The sequence below is a fragment of the Bacillus rossius genome, chromosome 17, assembly GCF_032445375.1.
Source record: "Bacillus rossius redtenbacheri isolate Brsri chromosome 17, Brsri_v3, whole genome shotgun sequence".
In the NCBI taxonomy this organism is placed as follows: domain Eukaryota; kingdom Metazoa; phylum Arthropoda; class Insecta; order Phasmatodea; family Bacillidae; genus Bacillus; species Bacillus rossius.
This window is the reverse complement of record NC_086344.1, coordinates 18,756,746-18,777,884: the sequence shown is the minus strand read 5'-3', so window position 1 is coordinate 18,777,884 and position 21,139 is coordinate 18,756,746. Positions and strand designations below refer to the sequence as shown.

The 21,139-nt window shown below is 37.2% G+C and overlaps 1 protein-coding gene across 4 annotated transcripts in view; it reads right to left on the bottom strand.

Annotated features, from left to right (window-relative positions):
• The window catches only part of LOC134540681 (probable multidrug resistance-associated protein lethal(2)03659), a 152,613-nt gene that overhangs the window by 108,947 nt on the left and 22,527 nt on the right, over positions 1–21,139 (bottom strand). For 2 of the 4 annotated variants that reach the window (XM_063383556.1, XM_063383559.1), the window contains exons 2-4: positions 9,414–9,519; positions 3,496–3,606; positions 960–1,082 (exon numbers count right to left, since the gene is read on the bottom strand). In XM_063383556.1, coding sequence (XP_063239626.1) covers positions 960–1,082; positions 3,496–3,606; positions 9,414–9,490 — 311 coding nt within the window. In that variant the 5' untranslated portion in view covers positions 9,491–9,519. Of the gene's footprint in view, positions 1–959; positions 1,083–3,495; positions 3,607–9,413; positions 9,520–10,322; positions 10,487–12,355; positions 12,745–21,139 lie in introns of those variants that run through there. The other 2 variants (XM_063383557.1, XM_063383558.1) reach the window with 2 other exon arrangements.

Sequence of the window (21,139 nt, the reverse complement as noted above, 5' to 3'; positions counted from 1 at the left end):
TTTTGGCACATACAGGAGGCTGTTCATGACCAGATCACTGTATTGACATCCCAGAACATTTCCTGTACTTGATACACACAAACACACAGGCTGAGACTACTGTTCACTAAGAACAAATGCAGTACTTTCAAGGCAGCAAATATGTATATTACACTTTAAAAGGCCTACATTTCTCTTCATGAATGTTGTGGCAACTGCATCACAGCAGCTAAGCCATGTATGATTTTTTATCAACCATTAACCCGTATCCTAGTGATAACTATTGAAGTTACGGGCAGCAGAGGCTTTTCAGTCCGATACATTCGATACCTCGACCGAATGGGATTTCGCAGATTATCGATCATCAATATCGTGTAAACAGAAAACCGAAGAAAAGATAATACATACATGTTGTTACAAGCCGCTCTATGGCTTGAAAAAATACACATGAACATAGTATTGAAAAACTCTCTGATATAACATTGCACAGTGGCACAACCTGGTGGAATCATCAATGCCCATTGCCCACGCAAGCAGCTGGATCCAAGCTGGATTACAGAATGAGCCGAATCAAAGAATGTCGGATACTGAGTACTGAGCGCTGAATGTAACACATTTATAAAAAAAATGTGACTGCCAGTCTCACTATTGCTGGTGGCTCTAATACAAAAAACTATAAAATGTTATTATTTTGGGATATATTTTAACATTGCCCAAATGTCCCTCACATACACTTAAAAAATAAAATTACAAGTTTTCATCATGATTTAATTTTGTGTGAATCTAAATAGAGCTTAACTATCTCTTCATGCCTTTCATTATTACACTAAATAATCATCACAAAAAAAAGTTTCAACATTTGCAGGAGGGTAGGAAGAAGAGAATGAAGTTGGTATTTTTACAGAAGCAAAGTAAAAACCACAGATCGTAAAAATAAACAGCTATTTTTTTAAAAAAAGAAAACAAGTGATTCCACTCACCTGAAGACCATCTCCATTATAACAACGGGCAGGCAGTACAATGTGTACTCCCAGAAATAACATCTCATGAGAACCCGCAACAAACTGGGTTTTTTCCTGTCAGCTACTTCCTGTCTCCAAGCACTAAAACAAAAATTAATAATCATTAATACAGAAAATTCACATCTTCTTTTAATCTGTGATGGGTAGAATCCATTTTTTCTCAAGTCTGAATTTTGAATTGGACTCTTAAAATAGAGCCTTGAATACGAATATAGATCTTAAGTGTCAAGAATAAAAGTTTTGAAGAAACATTCAACCCATTCTTTTTAATGAAAAAAAGTATACCTAACATGTTAGGGATACAAACAATTTATTTTTGTGACTTGGATGTTCTATGAAGTGTCCAACGAACATTTTCAGAAAATTGTATGAGGCGTGTCCGGAAAGTAAGAACAGTTTTGTTCTACCGCCACCTTGTCTGCAGTGTCGCAGTTCCGCGCATGCGACCACGTGTCTGTGGTTCATTGCCTATCCTCTGACGCCATTACAGCCAGACTGTGTTGTGTTTACATGTGTTAGTGAGCATTCAAAATGTTTAAGACAGTTGCCGATCCCGCCGACTGTGATGTGCGTTCTGTTAATACGATTTATAAATGCAAAGAATGTTAAGTCATCTGAAATTCATCGTCAACTTGTAGAGATTTATGGTGAAAATGTAATGACTGATGGGTTCAACAATTCAATGATGGACACACCAATGTTCATGAAGAAACACGGAGTGGGCGGCCTTCTGTTGTCAATGATGGTTTGGTATGAGAAAATTTGTGAAGCATGCTTTAGGAGGGAGCTTTGACAGCGATGACGACACAAAAAACTGTGTTTCGCAATAGCTGCCTTCACTGGCGGCATCTTTCTTTGAAGAGGGTATAGACAAGTTGGTTTCCCGCTATGACTGATGTCTGAACAATGGTGGTAACTATGTAGAAAAATAGTTTAAGAAAAGCTCCTTCAAGTAAAAATAAATTTTCTGTTGAAAATTTTTTTTTTGTGTGAGTTTTTCCAAAATGGTACATACTTTCCGGACACATCTCGTAGCTGGTGGTAGGCACAAACAATTCTTTGATAGCTTCTGTAGAGATGAATAATGCAGTACTTGTCAATTACAAAGATGCTAGTGTTTGAATTTATGAATTTAGCTTCCTCACATATTTTTATTTGAAACTTCCCCCATGAATGTAAAATCATTAGGATATTAAATATTTGATGGGTACATTCTTCCTTTTAATGGTATTGGTACTTCAAATGTACAGATTTTTTCATGTAGTTTTGATAGAAAACGAGGAAACTTCATGTTCAAACTTCTTAATGGGCCCGGCCCATCTAGTTAGGGGTGTATTTGTGTTCGTTAGGCGATGTTCACTGGAACTTCTAGCACGTGTCTTCTCTAAGCGCAAGGCTGTGAACTGGCGTGTAGCCTTCTCGTCATGCATAGGAAAACTATGAGATTTGAGCTGGGACCATTACATCATTTTAGCCCTTTATTCTCTCCTGAAAATACAGTTTGAAAGCGAAATACGGAAACAGAACCACTCATCCGCCCTCAACGTAACCTTAAATTATTTTCGTAAACAGACACCACTAGGATATCTTGAGCAGTTTTTAAATCGTGGTGTTACTTCTGGAGCTCTGCACACCGCATGTGTGCCCGGGTATGCGGGGCCTTCATTGGAATAACACCACAATGTAAATTCAGAGTAAATATCACGTTGCTAAATGTTTTCTTAACTGCTTTCATAATTTCTCGCCGGACATTGGATGGTCTTTGGTAGAATGAAATACCTCGTAGTTAAAAGGAGTCTGAAATTTTGAACACTAATAAATAGCTCATAAAATGGCTATTTTGATACATTTCTGACTTCATGAAAAGTCATTATTAAAAATATGGTTAAATCTAATTTTTTTAAAGTACTAAAGTTTAAATGATTACTCACAGAATATGTAAACATTAAAAAAAAAAAAAAACACTAATCTGACTTCAAAGGTCAAGTAAAGCATGAAAAAAATTGATATGTTGTTATCTTTCCAGTTTGTTTGTTATATAACATACTTAGCCAAATAACTAAAACCTTTTCAATAATAACTTACCATAAAAGCACAATTTTACTCAAGTTTAAAGCCAAACAATCTATCTACATTGAGCCGCACACACACTAAGACAACAAACTGTTCTGAATGAATTAGTTTGGTTAATGTGAAAGGACAAACAAATGCCTTAGTTCGAGGTAATTCACATTCACTGGGGTCCACTTGGAAGGTGGTAAATCAAAGCACATTCGGAAGAAATCGTGTTCTGAGAGGGAGGTGTACAGAAAAATTGTGCACCAGCAAACATAGTACACATTACTATGAATGCATTCGTTCGTCGCATAATGGCAGCAAGTAACATTTTACCAAACACAAAAAAATTATTTGGGATGAATCCATTGGCTAAGCTCATCTGTCTTTGTTTGCTTAGTATGAACCCACCTTAAGAGTACACTAAAGAAATAAATACCTTTCGAACTTGTCTCCCAAATAGTCAGACTTGTGCTCCTCCAAAGGCACAAATAGGTCGTCTATATCAAACTCTTTCCTCATTCCTCTCTTGAATATTTTCCACACCCATCTGCGGACACGACACACATGTTAATTCACTCGTGTACTACAGTCAGGTGTGTGATGAGTTCAGTTAAGTTCAGTTTGTTGCAGCAACAGGAAAATAAAGGTTTATTTAATTTCAAAATATCATTAATGCGATGGAAAAAGTGGGGAGGGGGAAATTTTAATTTGATGCAAAGATAAACAACATTAGTTGATATCTGATGGTTTACAAGCAAAACCCACAAAAATATCATAAATTTAAAAACTATTTGTAACTCATTGTTAATTACAACACATATACATAATTAATATTGATTTCTCCAAATGTGACTGCAAGACAAAGATAGTTTAATAATTTTATCACTTATTCTCTACATAACAAGATGAATAAGTTTGGTGTATTCTATACCTAATTGGAAATATATTCCAGAAACTGCTTTGAAACAATTTATATATTTTCAGATATTACTAACCAGTGCAATATTGTACCAGACAAATATCTCCATGTTTATACATACATATAACTGTAGTATTATCCAAATTGAACACAAATCCTTCAAACAAAACATAGAATGGATGGATTCATGTGCAACAGGCATAGTTTTGTTTGGCACCAAATCAGAATTGATCCAAAATTAATTAAATTTGTGTATTTAAATGTTCAAGAATAAATTATTGATCAAAAGCAAAAGGGGCAGATCAATATGTAAAATAGGCAATTTTAGAAATATGCTTCCTGGCTATTAGCTAAGTGGCTGTAGCAAAGGACCACTGGAAATAAAACTACAGATTAGCAAGGGACAAGGTAATTAGTAATAGGCAATATAAATAATTAACTTAGGAATTATAAGGTACTAGATTCAACAGTATTCTGATGACAGATACTAATTAAAATAAAACTAAAAAAAATTACTATTTCAAATTAGACAATGTTGACTACAAACTTGGGGAAAATTTAAGATTAGTTCCGAGTCTTGGAAAGATTTTATTTTAACTGGCAATAGTCTGTGGGACATTTTATGACTGGTCTATTCGCTAACCGACGTTCTGACAACCAACCTCTGTTAGTGGATATGAACGGATGACATCACCGATGTCCTCAGAGGCTACACCTCTGCTATGCGTAATCCTGAACTATGGCTCCTCGCTGCTAGGTAGTCCTTCCTTGCTACGGTACAGGATCTCGGTCAGGTGATATCAATATCTCATAGAATTTCTTCATGTCCGTAGTAATTCGGGATCAACTAATATTGTGCGATTTCAATTAATCGTAGGATGAGATTTAAAATTTGATTTAAGGGGAGCGAGTACCTTTTTTGGTTCACATGTATTTTAAATGGGAAAACCACCCTTAATTAGGTACAGTTATTTTGAATTACACTGGTCCTACCAACTTGCGATTTTTACTAATTATTTAGCAAACATCATTACAACTTCCCTACCAGAATAGTAAAATTAGCACCTTTAGTTCACAAGAAAAAAAAATCTTAAATTTTAGAGTAATTATTATTATTTTTTAAAATGAGAAATCAATTTTTTTAAATAGTAAAATAACACTAATTTTTATCAGATTGGTAACATAGCCTTATATAGCAAAAAGAAATATTTGTGCCAAGTTTGAAGTCTGTAGCTCAAATAGTTTTTGAGAAACATGTACCTTAACATGAAAAAACAACACTTTCGGAAAATCAAGTTTTAAGATGAAGGTGCACCTTTTCATTTCAAAACCCTCCTGGACAATAACATTCGCTGTCTTCCCTCTTCCTTTTTCCCAGCCTTCTTTTCACTCTTTTCTTTTTATTTTCTTCTACAACTTCTTTGTCAGCCTTTTTTCTTCTTTCTGCATCTATTTCCTTGAGACCATTCATCATAAATTTCCCAGCTTTGATGTTCAATCTCTCCAGAACATTGGCTTTGGCAACAGAACCCTCATTGAAACAAATCACTGCATCAGCGACCCCAAGTTTCATGGTCTGGAGCCCAATGTAGACTGTTTTTGGAAGCCTTTGCCATATTGTGCTGTTGAAACTCTCGTTGGGATTTTGAGTTTTCCCGTGGAGACACCGCTTCAAGAGGTCTATTTTGGATAAGTCTTTGAAAACTGGTTTTATAGCATCCATAACTGCTTCTGGCAGTGAGTTCTGGTGTCTGTATTCATTTTCTTGATTTTTTGCTTTAGCACTATTGAATTTGCACCAAGAATTTGCACCAGATGGACAAAGGAAATGCTGAGGGTTTGCATCTGTTGATTTCTTATGAAAATAAGTTGCCCAAATAGCTTTCCTCATATCTTCTGTATCAGTTAGATTTTTCCTTATGGCCTGGCCATAATAACGCTGCAACTGGTCTATTTCAGCATCAGTGAGTCTTCCTTTTCCCCCAACCCCTTTACCATCACTAAGTTTTTGTCCTTTCATATCACGTTTCAGCCGTCTTAGTCGGGTGCCAACACGTTTCTGTACATGCCCAACACATTCAAGCTTGGTAATCTCAATATGATTTCCATAAGGCTTGTTTCCTAGAACAGCAGCAAATCCTTTAGAATCTCCATCTCCTAAGTACTGAACATAACGCAGGCCAAGTTTATTTTCAGATCGAGCACATAGAGTAGTGGCTCCAGCAACCTCCATACCTCCACTTGAGCCCTCGTAATTTGCCGCACATGCCTTTTTGTGCTCCTCCATTTTCTCTGGATTTTGTACATTTGTTTTGTGAACACAGCCAGTACAAAATTTAGAGAAACATTCAAAATCTAACACTTTGCCTGTGTCAAAAGAGGTTACAGTCACCACTCCATTCATAGATGTGTGCCCCCGCTTTTGCCATGTACCATCAAAAGCAGCAGCCACATCTGATTTTCCTTCATTTTCCATAACAACCTCTTTTTCTGCATTTCTCATAGATGCGTCACAAACTTCAGTAACAGCTGCAAGAAGCTTTGTATTGTATTTTTCAAATTTTGTGTTTGGTGCTGACAAATTCATTACAGCTGAAAAAATCTTCCCAGATGCTTTACCTCTGCCAATGGAACGAAGTGCATATGCATATCTCAGATTTATTTCATACATATTTCTAATGCACTTTGAACTCATTCCTTGTCCATTTTCGTCGCAAATACTACATTTTATTACAATTCTATGAGCCAAACCACATTTGAACTGTTCATCGAGAGTCACCACAAGGCTATTTTCACTACCACAATATTTACACTTTGCTGAAGACTGTACTAACCTAGAAATAAGTTCTAAATCAACAATGACATTCACACCAGTCTCTTCATCAAAATCTTTTTGAAGTTTGGAATGTTTCAGTTTTTGCGATCTAGAAGACTTCTTTGGACTTATTTGCACAGAATCTGTATATGTTGATGCTGAACACCTACTTTTAGAATTATGTTCCTTTGTATGTTGATTACCTCTGAAAGTCTGTTTTGGATTGAATTTCCTTATCCTTGCCATGATTGTAACCAGATACAATAATACACAATGTAGTCCTACTAACCAGTTAGCACAAGATAATCATAAAATGAAATAAAACTCATGACTCTTACACCAACACAAATAAACACAACAATGAATGGGTTAGTTGTTTACCCAAACAAAAGAAAACAAATTTTGAAGTGTTGCCAACTTAGGATAATATTGAGGAATGTGCTGCCAACTTTGTAATAGGAATTAGAAATAATGCAGACATAAATATAGTGATAAAAATTGTCAGTGAATAAATAAAACCATAAAACAAACATTGTAAGGTTCCAGGCCTTCAGTATCTCAAAAAATGGAAACATCACAATGTTTCAAATACATTTATGGTCTATGGTCTAAAAATATATATCTAAATGTTAAGTGTTATACATCATTTAAAACAGCAGGAAATTAAGTTTTTTTATAAAATAAATTTGAAATTTTGATTTTTTCAATAAAAAAAGGTACTCGCTCCCCTTAAAATAAATTTCAATCAATCTGCAATTCCTCTTCAATATTGGAATATAATTCCAGACTTTTATTAATGTCGAAGCTTACTATTGAATTCTGAAAACTGATTAAAGTTATAGTTGCAGACAGGAATAATATAGCTATGCATCTGGACTAGACCGCTGCCAAACAAAAGCTCTTTCGTTTCAAATCAAAAATTTCTTATGGTTTCCTTCAACAACCTTCAATTTTCATCATATCAAAACAGAAGCCAAATGAACTAGAGATCTCTATATCCAGGGCCTATTAACCAATAAAAAGTTTTCTTACACGTTTGTCCTCTTACACAAATTTGATATAAACTTTAAAACGTGACTTTTCATTGGGTATTTAAAACTTGCAATTGCAATTCAAAAGAAACACAAATAAAATAACAAGAAAATTTTCATATAATGTGAAGATGACAAACATAGAGTAAACATATTTAAATCAGTCAAGTTGTAAAGAGTAAAGAGAAAAAAAAATAAGAATTTCATTTTGTTATTTACACTTCTATGAAGGTGCAATCTTTACCTTCATAGTGGGAATGATATTTTTTTTTTTAGGATGATTTCTGGGGGGAAAGGGGGAGGGGAATGCAAACACCCATTTATTCTCCTTATTTTTTTGAACTCTTCAATCTGCAATCAGTCATTCTGTCAACAATCTCAACAAGTAATAAAGAAAAGTAGAGAAAGGATACACTGAACACTAAAATAAAAAAAGAACTCATTTAAATATTTAGTGAGTATAAAATAAATATTATTTAATAGAATGGATAGCACGAAAACTTCATTGATTTAAAAAAATATATAAATTATTTTTACAAGTATTTTTATAAGTAACGAACTGAACACACACACACTAGCCTAAACTGTCAACCTAGACATATGCAGGGATATACAACAATTAAAAAAATTAAAATACATTAAAAAAAAATGACAGCAGTGCAACTTTTGAAGTCATAAACAAGTGATTATTATTCTTCCCATAAAATGCTATGAACAATAACTCAGCTTATGTTGAGCAAACTTTGAAGCTCTTCACATTGAGACACAATATGCACGTCACAGTAAATGAGTTAGCGATTCAGCATCAGCCTTCATCTAAACATTTTATTTAAACTCCCTGACCAATCACACATTCTTGATTATTCTACAAATTCACAATTCCCTGACTATTGCAGGTTTTCCCAATTTAAAGCATGCAACATCACCTCAATAACTGGTGAGAGAAGAAAACCCTAAAACAGTTATGTACAGCCAAACCTCAATAATACAAACCTGAAGAGACCATAATTTTGTCACTTTGCAATAACGAGGTATGTATTAACCAAACTATTACAAAATTTGATCATAATTATTATATTTTTTTAAATAAAATTCTTAACTTTCACACCAATTTATACACCAAATATTTTTTTTAGAAATTGTAAAATGCAATTTTATGGTACTTGTGGCTCCAAAATAAAAATATTTTTTCCTGTATCACACTTAAAAGTATTTCATACAGCAGAATAAAGCAAATGTATAGATTATTACCCACAAAAATGCATGCTACTATCAAATTTGGACGAATAAAATTTCCAAACTTTTTTTCCCCAAATCTAAACGAACCAAAGTAATTGCATCAGTACCTATTATTTTAGTTGAAACTATAGATTGTTTCTTTACATTATTCCGGGATATTTGTATTACCATCCTTTACTACATGTACTTGTCTACCCTTGGAACAAAAACAACTATGTATTACATAATAACTATACTTTTGTATTAGACAAATTATTTAGAAATTTGACTCCTATGTGAGATTTTAAGGGACTGTAAAGACAATTTGTATTAATGAGAGTTTTGCATTAACACAATTTCTATTTACTCACATAAAGAAGTAAACATTGAGAAAGTTTGCAGATGCTCGCGGGTTGTCCGGCCTCTTAACTTTCTTCGGAGACTCCATTGTTTCTTGTTTTCTGCCTCCAGCACTTCCTGAGATTCAAAACAAACAAATTTAAATTACTATCTGAACTGAATGCCAGTGTCTGAAAAATAAAATGCTATTAACTATTTTTTAAGGGACAGTTAAAGATAACTCTGAGGCATACTTAAATCTATGCTCTGCAGAAAATATGCACTAGTATTACAAGCAATATATACATATATACATATACTTGTACTTATTATTATGTATCCTACCAAACTATAAAAAAGACTCAAACTTGTATTAATTATAACAAATCAAGGATTAAAGAATAATTTATTTTATATACATTTAAGAATAAATAACAAATTAGTTTACATTATTTAACCAAAAACTAAAATAAAAATAAATCTATGTGTAGAGAAAAGAAATTTCTTCTTAAATATTAAATAAATCTTACACTAGTACTAAATTATCCAGCAAATATTTTTTATAAAAATTTTTATTTGTTTTTTTTTATTAAAATTTTTTTTTGAAAGTAAAAACCTTTAAAATCTCTTCAAAATTTAATTGTGACATAGAGGGATTGGTATATTTGTATTCTGTTAATGCCAAGAAGCTTTACTTTTATACATACTGGTTAGTTCAGCTCTAATATTGATTCTTTTAAGATGTTAAAAAGTTCCTAAATTGGGCACACAAAGTTTGTTTTTCTCTTAAGAAATAAATGTAAAATTATGTTTTGTGCTGTAATAAGTGGTTTGGATGACATTGCGCCCATTTCTCACCAAGCCGATATTCTATCTAGCATCCGTGCTGGACTATGGAAGCCGAATTAATGTTTGCTGTGTCGGTATAGATATTTACGAACCTTCGAAGGTGCAGACTACAATAAACTGCAGGGCTACAAAACCAGATTAAGAGATCTGCCCTCGCTGACTGGAGGAAACTATGTGAGCTAAGAGTTTCTGTCGGGGTTACGGTGACTGGCTTACATGAACTGTGGAACAAGGTTACAAATAGCTACGGCGGGTAACACTGCAAACAAAGATCCTTTGTGGAGCCCAGATAAGGCCCGTCAGGGACGAGGAAAAGAAAACAATAGTTTGTCTGTGCTCATTAAAATCCTCTTTGCACATTCATTATCTACAAAACAGATGGCCAAACTATTCAGACACTTTTTTATTGTAAAAGGAAATCAGTACTTGACATTTTGGAGTGTTAAATTTTTTTTTTGCATTATTTAAAGTTTGTGAATGAGTTAGCAATACAGCATAAGACTTCATCTAACATGGTTTGCAAAATTAAAACTTAAATAAACGTATAACCAACATAAAAACTATGTTTTCTACACTACTCATATCACCAGAAGGAATCACTTGTTATGTCATGTAGGCAGCTGCAAATGTTGTGATAGTTGACACAGTATAACTACTAAGCATATTAAAAACTCATGTTACAATTTTTTTTTTCCTTATCTGGACACTTTTGCTATCAACCTTTGAAAAATAATTAACACTACAAATTATTTGTTGCTCTGTGACCGTGAACGCTATCACGTCACATCACTCTCACATAATGTGGCTCTGCTGAAGGAAATCCCAAACTCCCAGTCTGTATGAAATTTATGAGCACAGGATTTGGACTCAAGTAGTTTGGAGCCCACTACAGTACTGGAGGTCCCATCCATTTAAGCTTCTGCAAATAACTGTATCGCATAGAACATTGCCTTTACCTATCTTTTACCACACACTACTGCGAATGAACAAAAATTTACACCACTCTCTATTCACGCTGTTATGTTGGTAGCGAATTAAGAAATACAGTTTCAAACATGTAATGTTTCAATGTTAGACCACAGAGATTACATAATGTATTTTATTGAAAGCCACTCAAATTACTTGATATTTAACCTGAAAGACACGGAAATCAGTTAGTAACATTTGGTTTTAAACAAAATTGACAAAAACTGGTGTAAAAATTACATATTTATTTTTGAACGTTTTACTGTTCGGGTAGCATTTCATTTTCTATTCTCGAGGAGAGTTAAAATTTCGGTCGCCGGCTTATTAGACTTGAGGAGAAGATTGGAGTAAAGTGAAAGATGAGGAATGATGTAGTAACAGAGGAAGATGGGAGGCATTTTACTTTGCTGACCCAGCCACAAGCTGGAAGCAGTTAATGATGATGATGATGATGATGATGATGATGATGATGATGATCAACAAAAATAAGTTACTAACACAGCACTAATATTAAAATTGATGTTCAGATGGTCATTAAAATTTTTAATTTGAAACGTGAATTAACTGTAGGTATGTAAGTGTACAAGTTACCTTCACTGCACTGGAAACAGGTTAGAAATTACTAGTTACTCCTAAGGCAAAATACTGATTCCAGTGGTAAATCCACGAACAAAAAAAGCATAATAATAATAAGTCAACAAACCTGAGAGAATATCAAAATCTAATATCCACTAAAATACAGGGCCAAGAATTTTTACCATATAAAGAGGAAAAACAAAAAAAAAGTATAAATATCTAAAAGTACTCATAATAAAGAAAATGAAAGATAGACAAAAAGAAACAGCACTAAATTTAAAACAAAAAATAAAACTTGGGAATACAAAAAGAAAAAAAAATTGTTTGTGAAAATACAATGCTTATAATTTATAATATATAAACACAAAGAAATAGTATGTCCTATTTACCAATTTATAATAAATCTTTACAAATTTTGCCTTCTGGCAAAAAATATTTTAAACCCATTAATGTATTATGTTAGCTACAAATTTGTCCTGTTAAAATAATTAAAGCACAACGAAGAAACATTTTAAAGACTACAATACAAAGTGCAGCCATATTTAAAATTGTGAAAAACAAAATATTTTTATCCCGTTCTGACCTGACAGTGCTGCAGCAGCTACAAAAGGCACTCTCTAATGGTCCGGTAATGTGTTTGTCACGCAAGTAGGAGGGGGGACGGCTCGGTCGGGCAACCGCCGGCAAACAAGGGAGTCTCTGGAGTGTTTGGTTGAGCCTCCCGGCACACACGCGACCACTTCAATCAGCTGAATTAACGCCCGTGACCCTGGGTCGCACGGACATTCCCACCATCTGGTCAACAGGACTAAAATTAGAACGGATGGACCAGCAGTATCCAAGTGCTACCATTTTTCCTTCTCGTTAACTCAGGATTACACTTAACACTGTTGGTTTTTTTTTTTTTATCTGGGCCACACTCTTCCTCTAAAAAAATTTCCCTGAGATATCATCCCAGTTTTCCCTGTCCAACCAAACATTAATCCCCTGTCTCATCAATTATCCTTGTATGATAACATAATAATAATGAACTAGAAAAACTCATTGAAACACATTTTAACCACACATAAGTTATCAAAATAACCCATAAAATCTTTTCCTCTACAAAACACAGCTTGCACTATAATTTCCTTCAACTAATCTGAAATATATAAAATTACTTTATTCAATCAAACTTTTAAAAAAATATATTACAGTAGAATCTCACTAATCCGGAACTATTAAAAACCAGAGGGTGCCGGATTATTGGAATGTTCGGATTACTGGATTATATAGAAAAATTCATAATAAATAAAATAAAGCATTTCATAAAGAGAATATAATGTATTTGTATTCATGTTCTACACTTTTTTTTTATAACTGTAACATGTCTCACAACTAACTACGTAATTAAATAGTTTTAAAATAATCCTTGATTAAGGTCTGTTTTTGTGCAACTTGTAGTCCTTGTTTAAAAACCTTTACTCGCATGTTTTGAAGAATTATAATATCTTTAGCAGATACGCCGTTTTTTTCAGCCCATGTTATGCAGGTATTGAAACAATTAAATGCTGTATCTAGTTTTACTTTTACAGTTGTAGTAGTTGGAAGCTCCAATATTTATACAAGGCTTTCTTCTTCTTGTACTGCTTCACATATTTCTTCATGTCATAATTTGTTCTGCCTCTTCGGTCCCTTCAAACCAAGAATTTAAATTTTCTTCACTTGTCTCAAATCCTCTTTCTGATAAATTTTGCAACCAATCGGCAATAGGTTGATTATCTTCTGGATCCCATTCTTCTGTTTCCTGTGATACAGCATTCATTGTAGGCCGTAGCTTTTTCCATGATGATTGGATTAAGTCAGGTGAAACAGAGTTCCATGCGTGAGCGAGAGAGAATACAACATCCTTCAAATTCAATTCTTTAAGACGCTGCGTTTTGTCACCATCCTGAGAAATAATATGGATGAGCAATTTATTTTTATACAAGGACTTTACTTTCTGGATAACATTTTGATCCATCGGCTGCAATAAAGGTGTGCAGTTTGGTGGTAGAAAGATGATTTGGATATTCCCATCAGTTGATCTAAGTTCTTGTTCATTTGGGTGGCCGGGAGCATTGTAAAGTACGAGTAAAGCTTTTATGGGCAAGTTGGGTCTTTTCATAAACTTCTTCACATCTTCACGTCTTTACGGAACCATTCACTGAATATCTCTCTCGTGACCCAACTTTTTCATTGGTTCTTGTAGTAGACTAGCAGACAAATCTTCTTGAAAGCTCTGGAATTTTTAGCTTTACCAATCACTAACAAATCCAATTTGTATGTTCCAGTAGCATTTGAACACAGCATAAATGTGATTCTATCTTTACTCACTTTACGACCTGGTGCACTCGCTTCTTTACAGGATACAAATGTTTTATTGGGCAACAGTCTCCAGAACAGACCACTCTCGTCTGCATTATAAATTTGGCCAGTGTGCTGTTACTATTTTCATAATGCACAGAAAGTTATGACTTATTTTAATGATACTATTATTTATAAAGTCTTATTATTTTGATTGTTATTATTATTATTATGAAATTTTATTATTTAATTTGTATATTGTTCGCCCGCAAAAGTTATTTAAATATATTTTTATTAATTATGTATATCTACGAGAGCTATGCTCTATGACCTGAAATGGACTTATATGGACAGTCAATTGAGTATACCCCTCTAAGGACTAATGAACTTAACGAATAAACGATGATTTTATTCGGGGTATTACTTAAAGAAATTTTCATTGTTGGAAATTTTCGTTTTAAATTTACCGCATTTCTGTGTTTTCAATTGTATTAATGAGTGTTATTTACGGTATTTATATTGTAAATTACGCTAACCGATTTTGGTTTCGGCCAATGAGAGGCCGTGTTTTAGATGTGAGGCGTCTAGAACGTCTTAATTAAAAAGTTTGGTTGTATGAAGGCGTCTGATGCCGACGCAAAGGCGCGAGGCCTATTTTAAATTTGAAAGTTAGCTAGCTAGATTATGCCATCCGACACTCAGGATGAGCTTAAACGACGTATAAATAAATAATGTGTAAGATTATAAGGGCATATTCTGACGGATATGTTATTAGGAGTGAAAATCTGTAAGTAAAGATCTTGCATTTTGTATCGCCCATAGACATACCCAGCTGTATGTAATTTCGTCGTAAATAACTCCGATTTGACGACAAACTGATTTGTTTTCACGTAAAAGGTGTCAATTATCCTGAACTACGTCATGAATTGTTAGTTCCAAGATTTAAATTATTATTTTTATTTTGTGATACCCAGAGGTGAAATGGGAGTACAAGTTTCGTGTCTCTACCATATAAACTGAGTTAAGCCAAGGCAAATACGAACCCAAATATAAACATAAATAGTAATCATACTAATTAATTGTGCTATGATTTCAAACATTTTTCTGTTATGTAAGAATGCGTCCGTAAAAACATCATTTGATTTTATTTTCTGAACTTACACTAACGAACTTTTGGTGAACGATTCATGTGTGCTACGTATTTTCCTGATGTTTTAATTTACATAAGCGCATATCCACGAGTCATGTTCAGTATCGTTAGGATTGTTTTTCTGTGATTTTTATCTAATTATATTAATATTGATTTTTATCTCTACACCTATGTTAGTTGTCCCTGATGAATAGCAATTTTATTATTAATAAAAATCTGGATTCTATCCCTATGTATTGATATATGTTACCTAGCTACCTGTGTCCTAGAGTGTGTGTTTTATGATAGATAACATTTTATGCATGTTTCTAAGGGTCAGAGTACAAGAGTATAACAGTACCATTGATATATATATATATATATATATATATATATATATATATATATATATATATATATATATTTGAAAAAATAGTGACAGCCAGTGTATATCGTCCCGACAACACACACACAACAAAAGGGTCTATTTATAAATCAACGAGTACTATTAATGGTACTGGCGCCAGCAGTAAGCATACACCAACAAGTTTAGCAGCAGTACAGTATAGAAAGTGGCGCACATAAACGTGGGGCCCGAGTGTGTTGACACTGAGTTGTCACATCTTATTTCAAGTTGTTATTTGATCCTGCATAGTGTATCTAATCCATTATAATAACATGGCACACAACCACCCCACATACTCGCTCAGGAGTCGGCGTGACAGTATGTGTGAAGACTGCGATAACACAGGGAATTCAGGAAGTGACACGGCGACATCATCAGCAGGGGGTTCACCAGGGAACACTTGTGTGGAGGGACCTAGTGATCACTCTACCACCGTGGCTGAGAGGTTAGGGCGGCCCACGTCACCAGCAACAGGGGAGCAGGAGGAAAGGGAGGCCACTGTCCCAAACATAACACCATTGCCAGATAATACTGCTACATCACCTGTGACACTGGAAGCACTCATGCAGCTATTACGGCAGAATAATACTCAAATGGAGCAGCATAATGCATCGCTAAATGCGAAATTTGAACAGAGTAAAACTCAAATGGAGCAGCATAATGCATCCCTAAATGCGAAATTATAACAGAATAATACTCAACTAAATGCGAAACTTGAACAGAACAATACTCAAATGGGGCGGCTTACGGCTGAGTTGGGAGCGCTGAGGGATCAGACCAACTCAGGATTAAAGAGCTTGGAACACAGCATTGAGGTTAGGCTGGCCCAGCAACACGAACAGGTCCAGCAGATATCTGAGCAGGTATCACAGAACAGTAGTCGTGTGGACAGTCTGGAGACTCATGTAACATCCATACAAAACATGATCTCAAATGAACACCAGGGACAAGCTAGCGCTAGGGAGGAGGTGCGAGTACATCTCCAGCATCTCGAACATAGACTAGAGGACATGGAGGTGGCTACTGCCACACTACGAGATAGAATCGAGCACCTTAGTGTACACCCCAGTCCCAGGAGTGAGTCAGCTGACCGCCAAGCTCATGTACCGTCACACACAGCCCCTGTGTCAACTGTACCGACTGCCCCAGTAGACAGGCAACCATGCCCCAGTGAGATGTACACAATTCCACTGCTACCCATCCACAATCATCCTACCGTTCAAATGGATCTGCCCAGAGAAACCCCTGTATTGAGCCCATCCAACATTGATGCGGCCACGCTCATGCACCATCCAGCTAAGCATTGGGCAGAAGCTATGCCCACGTTTGCTGGCAGAGCTACAGAGAACCCCATCCGTTTTCTGAAAAGATTTGAGGAATACACCTCAACCTTTCATTTGAGAGATACAGAGATACTGAAGTGTCTCAACAGCGCCCTGAAAGGACCGGCATTTTACTGGTGGGAGATGCTGAGTGCATCAACGCATAGTTACGCCCAGTTCCAGTCCCTGTTCCACAACCAGTATTGGAACATCCGAATACAGAGTCATCTCCGTGCACAGCTTCACACGGAGAAGTATGACCCAAGGAAGTGCGCGTCCTTGGAAGCACATCTATCAGCAATGTTTGAGAAGACACGCTACTTGGATCAGCCCATGACGGATGATGAATTCATCGCGGCCATCCTCACGCAGCTTCCACTCAAGTATCAGAAGCAGTTGTCAGGCCTGCCGTACCGTGATGTGACAGAGTTCCGCGAGCGCCTTCTCAATTATGATAAACTTGAGAAAATGGACAGAGCACCCAATACCAAGGAGGAGAGTGAGAGGGTACCACAGCCCCACCGACAACAGCCCGTCCACAACTACTGGCAGAATCGCGAGGGAAAACCCAAGGAGCTCAGACAGGCAGCGGTAAACACAATGAACTGGCAGCCAAGAGGAGGAGGACCTAGCCGGAACGATCAATACCAGACAGGCTACAGGAAGACCCCCTATTACAAGAGGAAGACGTGGTGGTCCAACTCCAGGAATTACCACAGCGATGACGAAGCAAACCACCGCCGGAGGCAGGGGGACTACCGAGACAACAAGCGAAGATCATTTTCGCCAGAGTCACGGCCACCCAGGGAGTCAGCAGACCGCCGCCGGAGAGCAACGTCAGAAGACGAGCTGGAGTACTGCAAGAAGTACCGCCGTACCGACGAGCCCCGCTACAACGGCAAACCTGAGGACTACCGCCCGCCATACCACTATGCCCCCAGGACTCACGACACGAGTGGCGGCCATGCCCAGAACAGCCACCTCTCGTACAATCGGAACACACAGATGACAACATTCCCACCACCATTTTCTGCACCGTCTACATCTCAGCAGACGACGTACTACAACCAGGGACCAGCAAATCAGGTGGCAGCAGAATTCAAAGCTGCTGTGTCTGAAGCAGCAGGGAACCGACAGTGGAATCGTCAAGAAGGAGCCAGATCACCAGCTCCAGGTGGACGTGCCAACACGGGCACGTTAAACTAGAAAGGGTTTCCGTGCGATCGCCCCGAACGGAAAACCCCTATCCAGGCTCAGGGGTGGATAACACAACTCCAGTGTACAGTTGTGTTAGCTACTACAAGTTTCTATGCACGGTAATGTTAAGAGATAGCGAGAGAGAATTTTTGTATCATGAAAATGAGGAAGAATCCATACCTCAAGTGTACGCTATTTGTCCCCAAGTGACACTAAAAATTTGTGACCATGAAGTAACTGCCTTGATAGATAGTGGCGCTGAGGTCACTTGCATCAGTGAAGATTTGGTAAAGTACCTCGAGCAGCAAGGAGTGAACTTACCCAAGCTGCCAGTGCCAGCACTGAAAATCATTGGGGTGACATCCAGAGCAAGCCCTGTTGTCAACAGGCAGGTGTTGATATTAGTAAGAGGCCTAGGCCAGCCTAAGGAGATGTTTGCCTTAGTAGTAAAAGGCCTAGCGAAACCCCTTATAATAGGAACCGATTTCCTATCTCAATTTGGCGTTGTGATTGACTTTAAGTTATGTGTCATTCACTCAAGTGATAGTGACAAACCTATATCCCTTAACGGCAAGTGGCACATAAGGAACAATTTTGTGGGAATTCTATGTGATGAACCCATGCACATGAGAATCTACAGCAATCAGACCAGCGAGCAGCTACAAGCCTCATTGGAGGACATTCGACAGTCGCTGCAAGGTGCAGCAAGTGTGACACCCAACCAGCTGCAACAGCTGTTCCAAGTATTGAAGCGTTTTCAACAGGTGTTCACTGACAAGCCAGGTCGTAACAAGTTTTACCAAGCCAGAATTTGAGTGGATGAAGATGCACCATATCGTCGAAAATCCTACCCCATCCCAGTGAAGTACATACAGGAAGCAACAGCCTACCTGCAACTGATGATCAACTGGAAGGTAGTGAGGAGGGAAGCGAGTCCCTACGCCAACCCGATTGTATGTGTAGGCAAGCGTGATGGCACCGTTAGACTATGTCTGGATGCCAGAGAGCTAAACAAAATAACTGTGAAGGACAGAGAGAGCCCGGTGCAAACATCTGATATTTTAAGGCTGTACCAAGGTGTGAGATACCTCACTACGATGGACCTGTCGTCCGGGTATTGGCAAATACCACTGGAACCAAATTCCTGCCAATACACCTCATTCCTATTTCGAAACCAACAGTACGTGTTCACAGTCGTGCCGTTCGGACTGTGCAATGCGGTGGCAGATTTTACAAGATGCCTAGATGCAACATTGGGACCCGAATGCCAAGGATTCGCTACGGCCTATGTTGACGACATCCTAGTCACATCATCTAGCTTCGAAGAACACATCCAACATGTTGCCACAGTGCTGCAAAAACTGCATGAGGCAGGCATGACAGTAAAAATCCGAAAATCAGTATTCTGCAGGGAGGAACTGCCTTTCCTAGGCCACATACTAACACCAGAAGGCATAAAGACATCACCAGAAAAATTACAATGTATTCAAGATTTTCCAACTCCCAGGAATGTAAAACAGCTGAGAGCTTTCCTTGGTATCATTGGATTCTACAGAAATTATTCGAATAGAGTAGCCCAGTGTGCAGTTCCTTTGTTTACCCTACTTAAGAAAGGTCAAGTATGGATTTGGAGCGCAGAACATGAACAAGCATTCACCAATTTGAAGAACCTGTTCCTAACTGAACATGTTGTCTATCATCCCACGCAAGGAAAGGAATTCCTCATGTACACAGATGCATCAGACACCGCTTTGGGATGCAAGCTAGCCCAGGAAGATGGAGGAGTGGAGAAGACTGTGGCCCTGGCTAGTCGTACGCTAAACCAAGCTGAAAGGAACTATACTGTGACAGAGCGAGAAGCTCTTGCAATAGTGTGGGCTCTGCAAAAATATAGAGATTTGCTACTGGGAGAAACTATTGTGTTGCTCACTGACCACCAAGCATTAACTTGCTTAAAGGCCGGAAAGTTATTTGGCAGCCGGTTAACCAGATGGTTTCTCTTACTACAAGAGTATGACATCAGAATACAGCACATCAAAGGATCTAATAATACAGCAGCAGACTACCTCAGTCGAATCCATGAGCTACAGGAGAATGCAACTTCAACTTCAGTTCATCCGAAGGAATTTTTAATTGCTCCTGTATCTGCTAAGATTTTCCAACCTGGCACCAAGCTAAGAGAAATTTTGAGCAATCTGAATGAAAAACAGAAGGCAGACGAATACTGCAAGAAGATCACTGACCAGCTCAAAAAGCAGCCAGATGACCACAGGATACATCAACACTACTGTTTGTCCAACGACAACACCCTGTTCGCCAAGCCTGGGAAAACAGGATTGTATGAAGATCACTGGAAACCAGTGATACCAGCTGATCTGCGACAACCAATCACCTGGGAGACCCACACAGCGCTCGGACATGTGGGAAGCAAGAAGGTGACAGAAGCACTAAAGAGGCAGTTGTACTGGCCTAACATGTCCAGATGTGTAATCAAGGTCACAAGTGGTTGTGATCTGTGTCAAAAGGTGAAGCCGCCAGGAGAGCACCTGTATGGTGTGCTACAGCCCATCCTGCCGACAACGCCACTGGAATTAGTGTCGGTCGACTTGTTTGGACCCTTACCACAATCGAAGGGAGGAGTCAGACATGTATTTGTAATGCAGGATGTATTTACTAAATTCTCCAAATTATATGCTATTGTCAACCCAACTGCAAAAGCAGTGTTAAATAAATTGAAATCATTTGTGGACGAAATCGGTACGCCAAAAGTTGTGTTGTCTGACCGAGGTACGCAGTTCACTAGCGACCTGTGGCAGAAAGGTGTACGAAAACTAGGTATAACACCGACTACTATAAGCGTGAGACATCCACAGAGTAATCCGGTGGAAAGACTCATGAAGTCTATAGGCGGATTGCTACGAACATTGTGTCACCACTCGCAACAGTCATGGTGAGATAAATTGCCTTATGTAGAGTGCATTATTAATC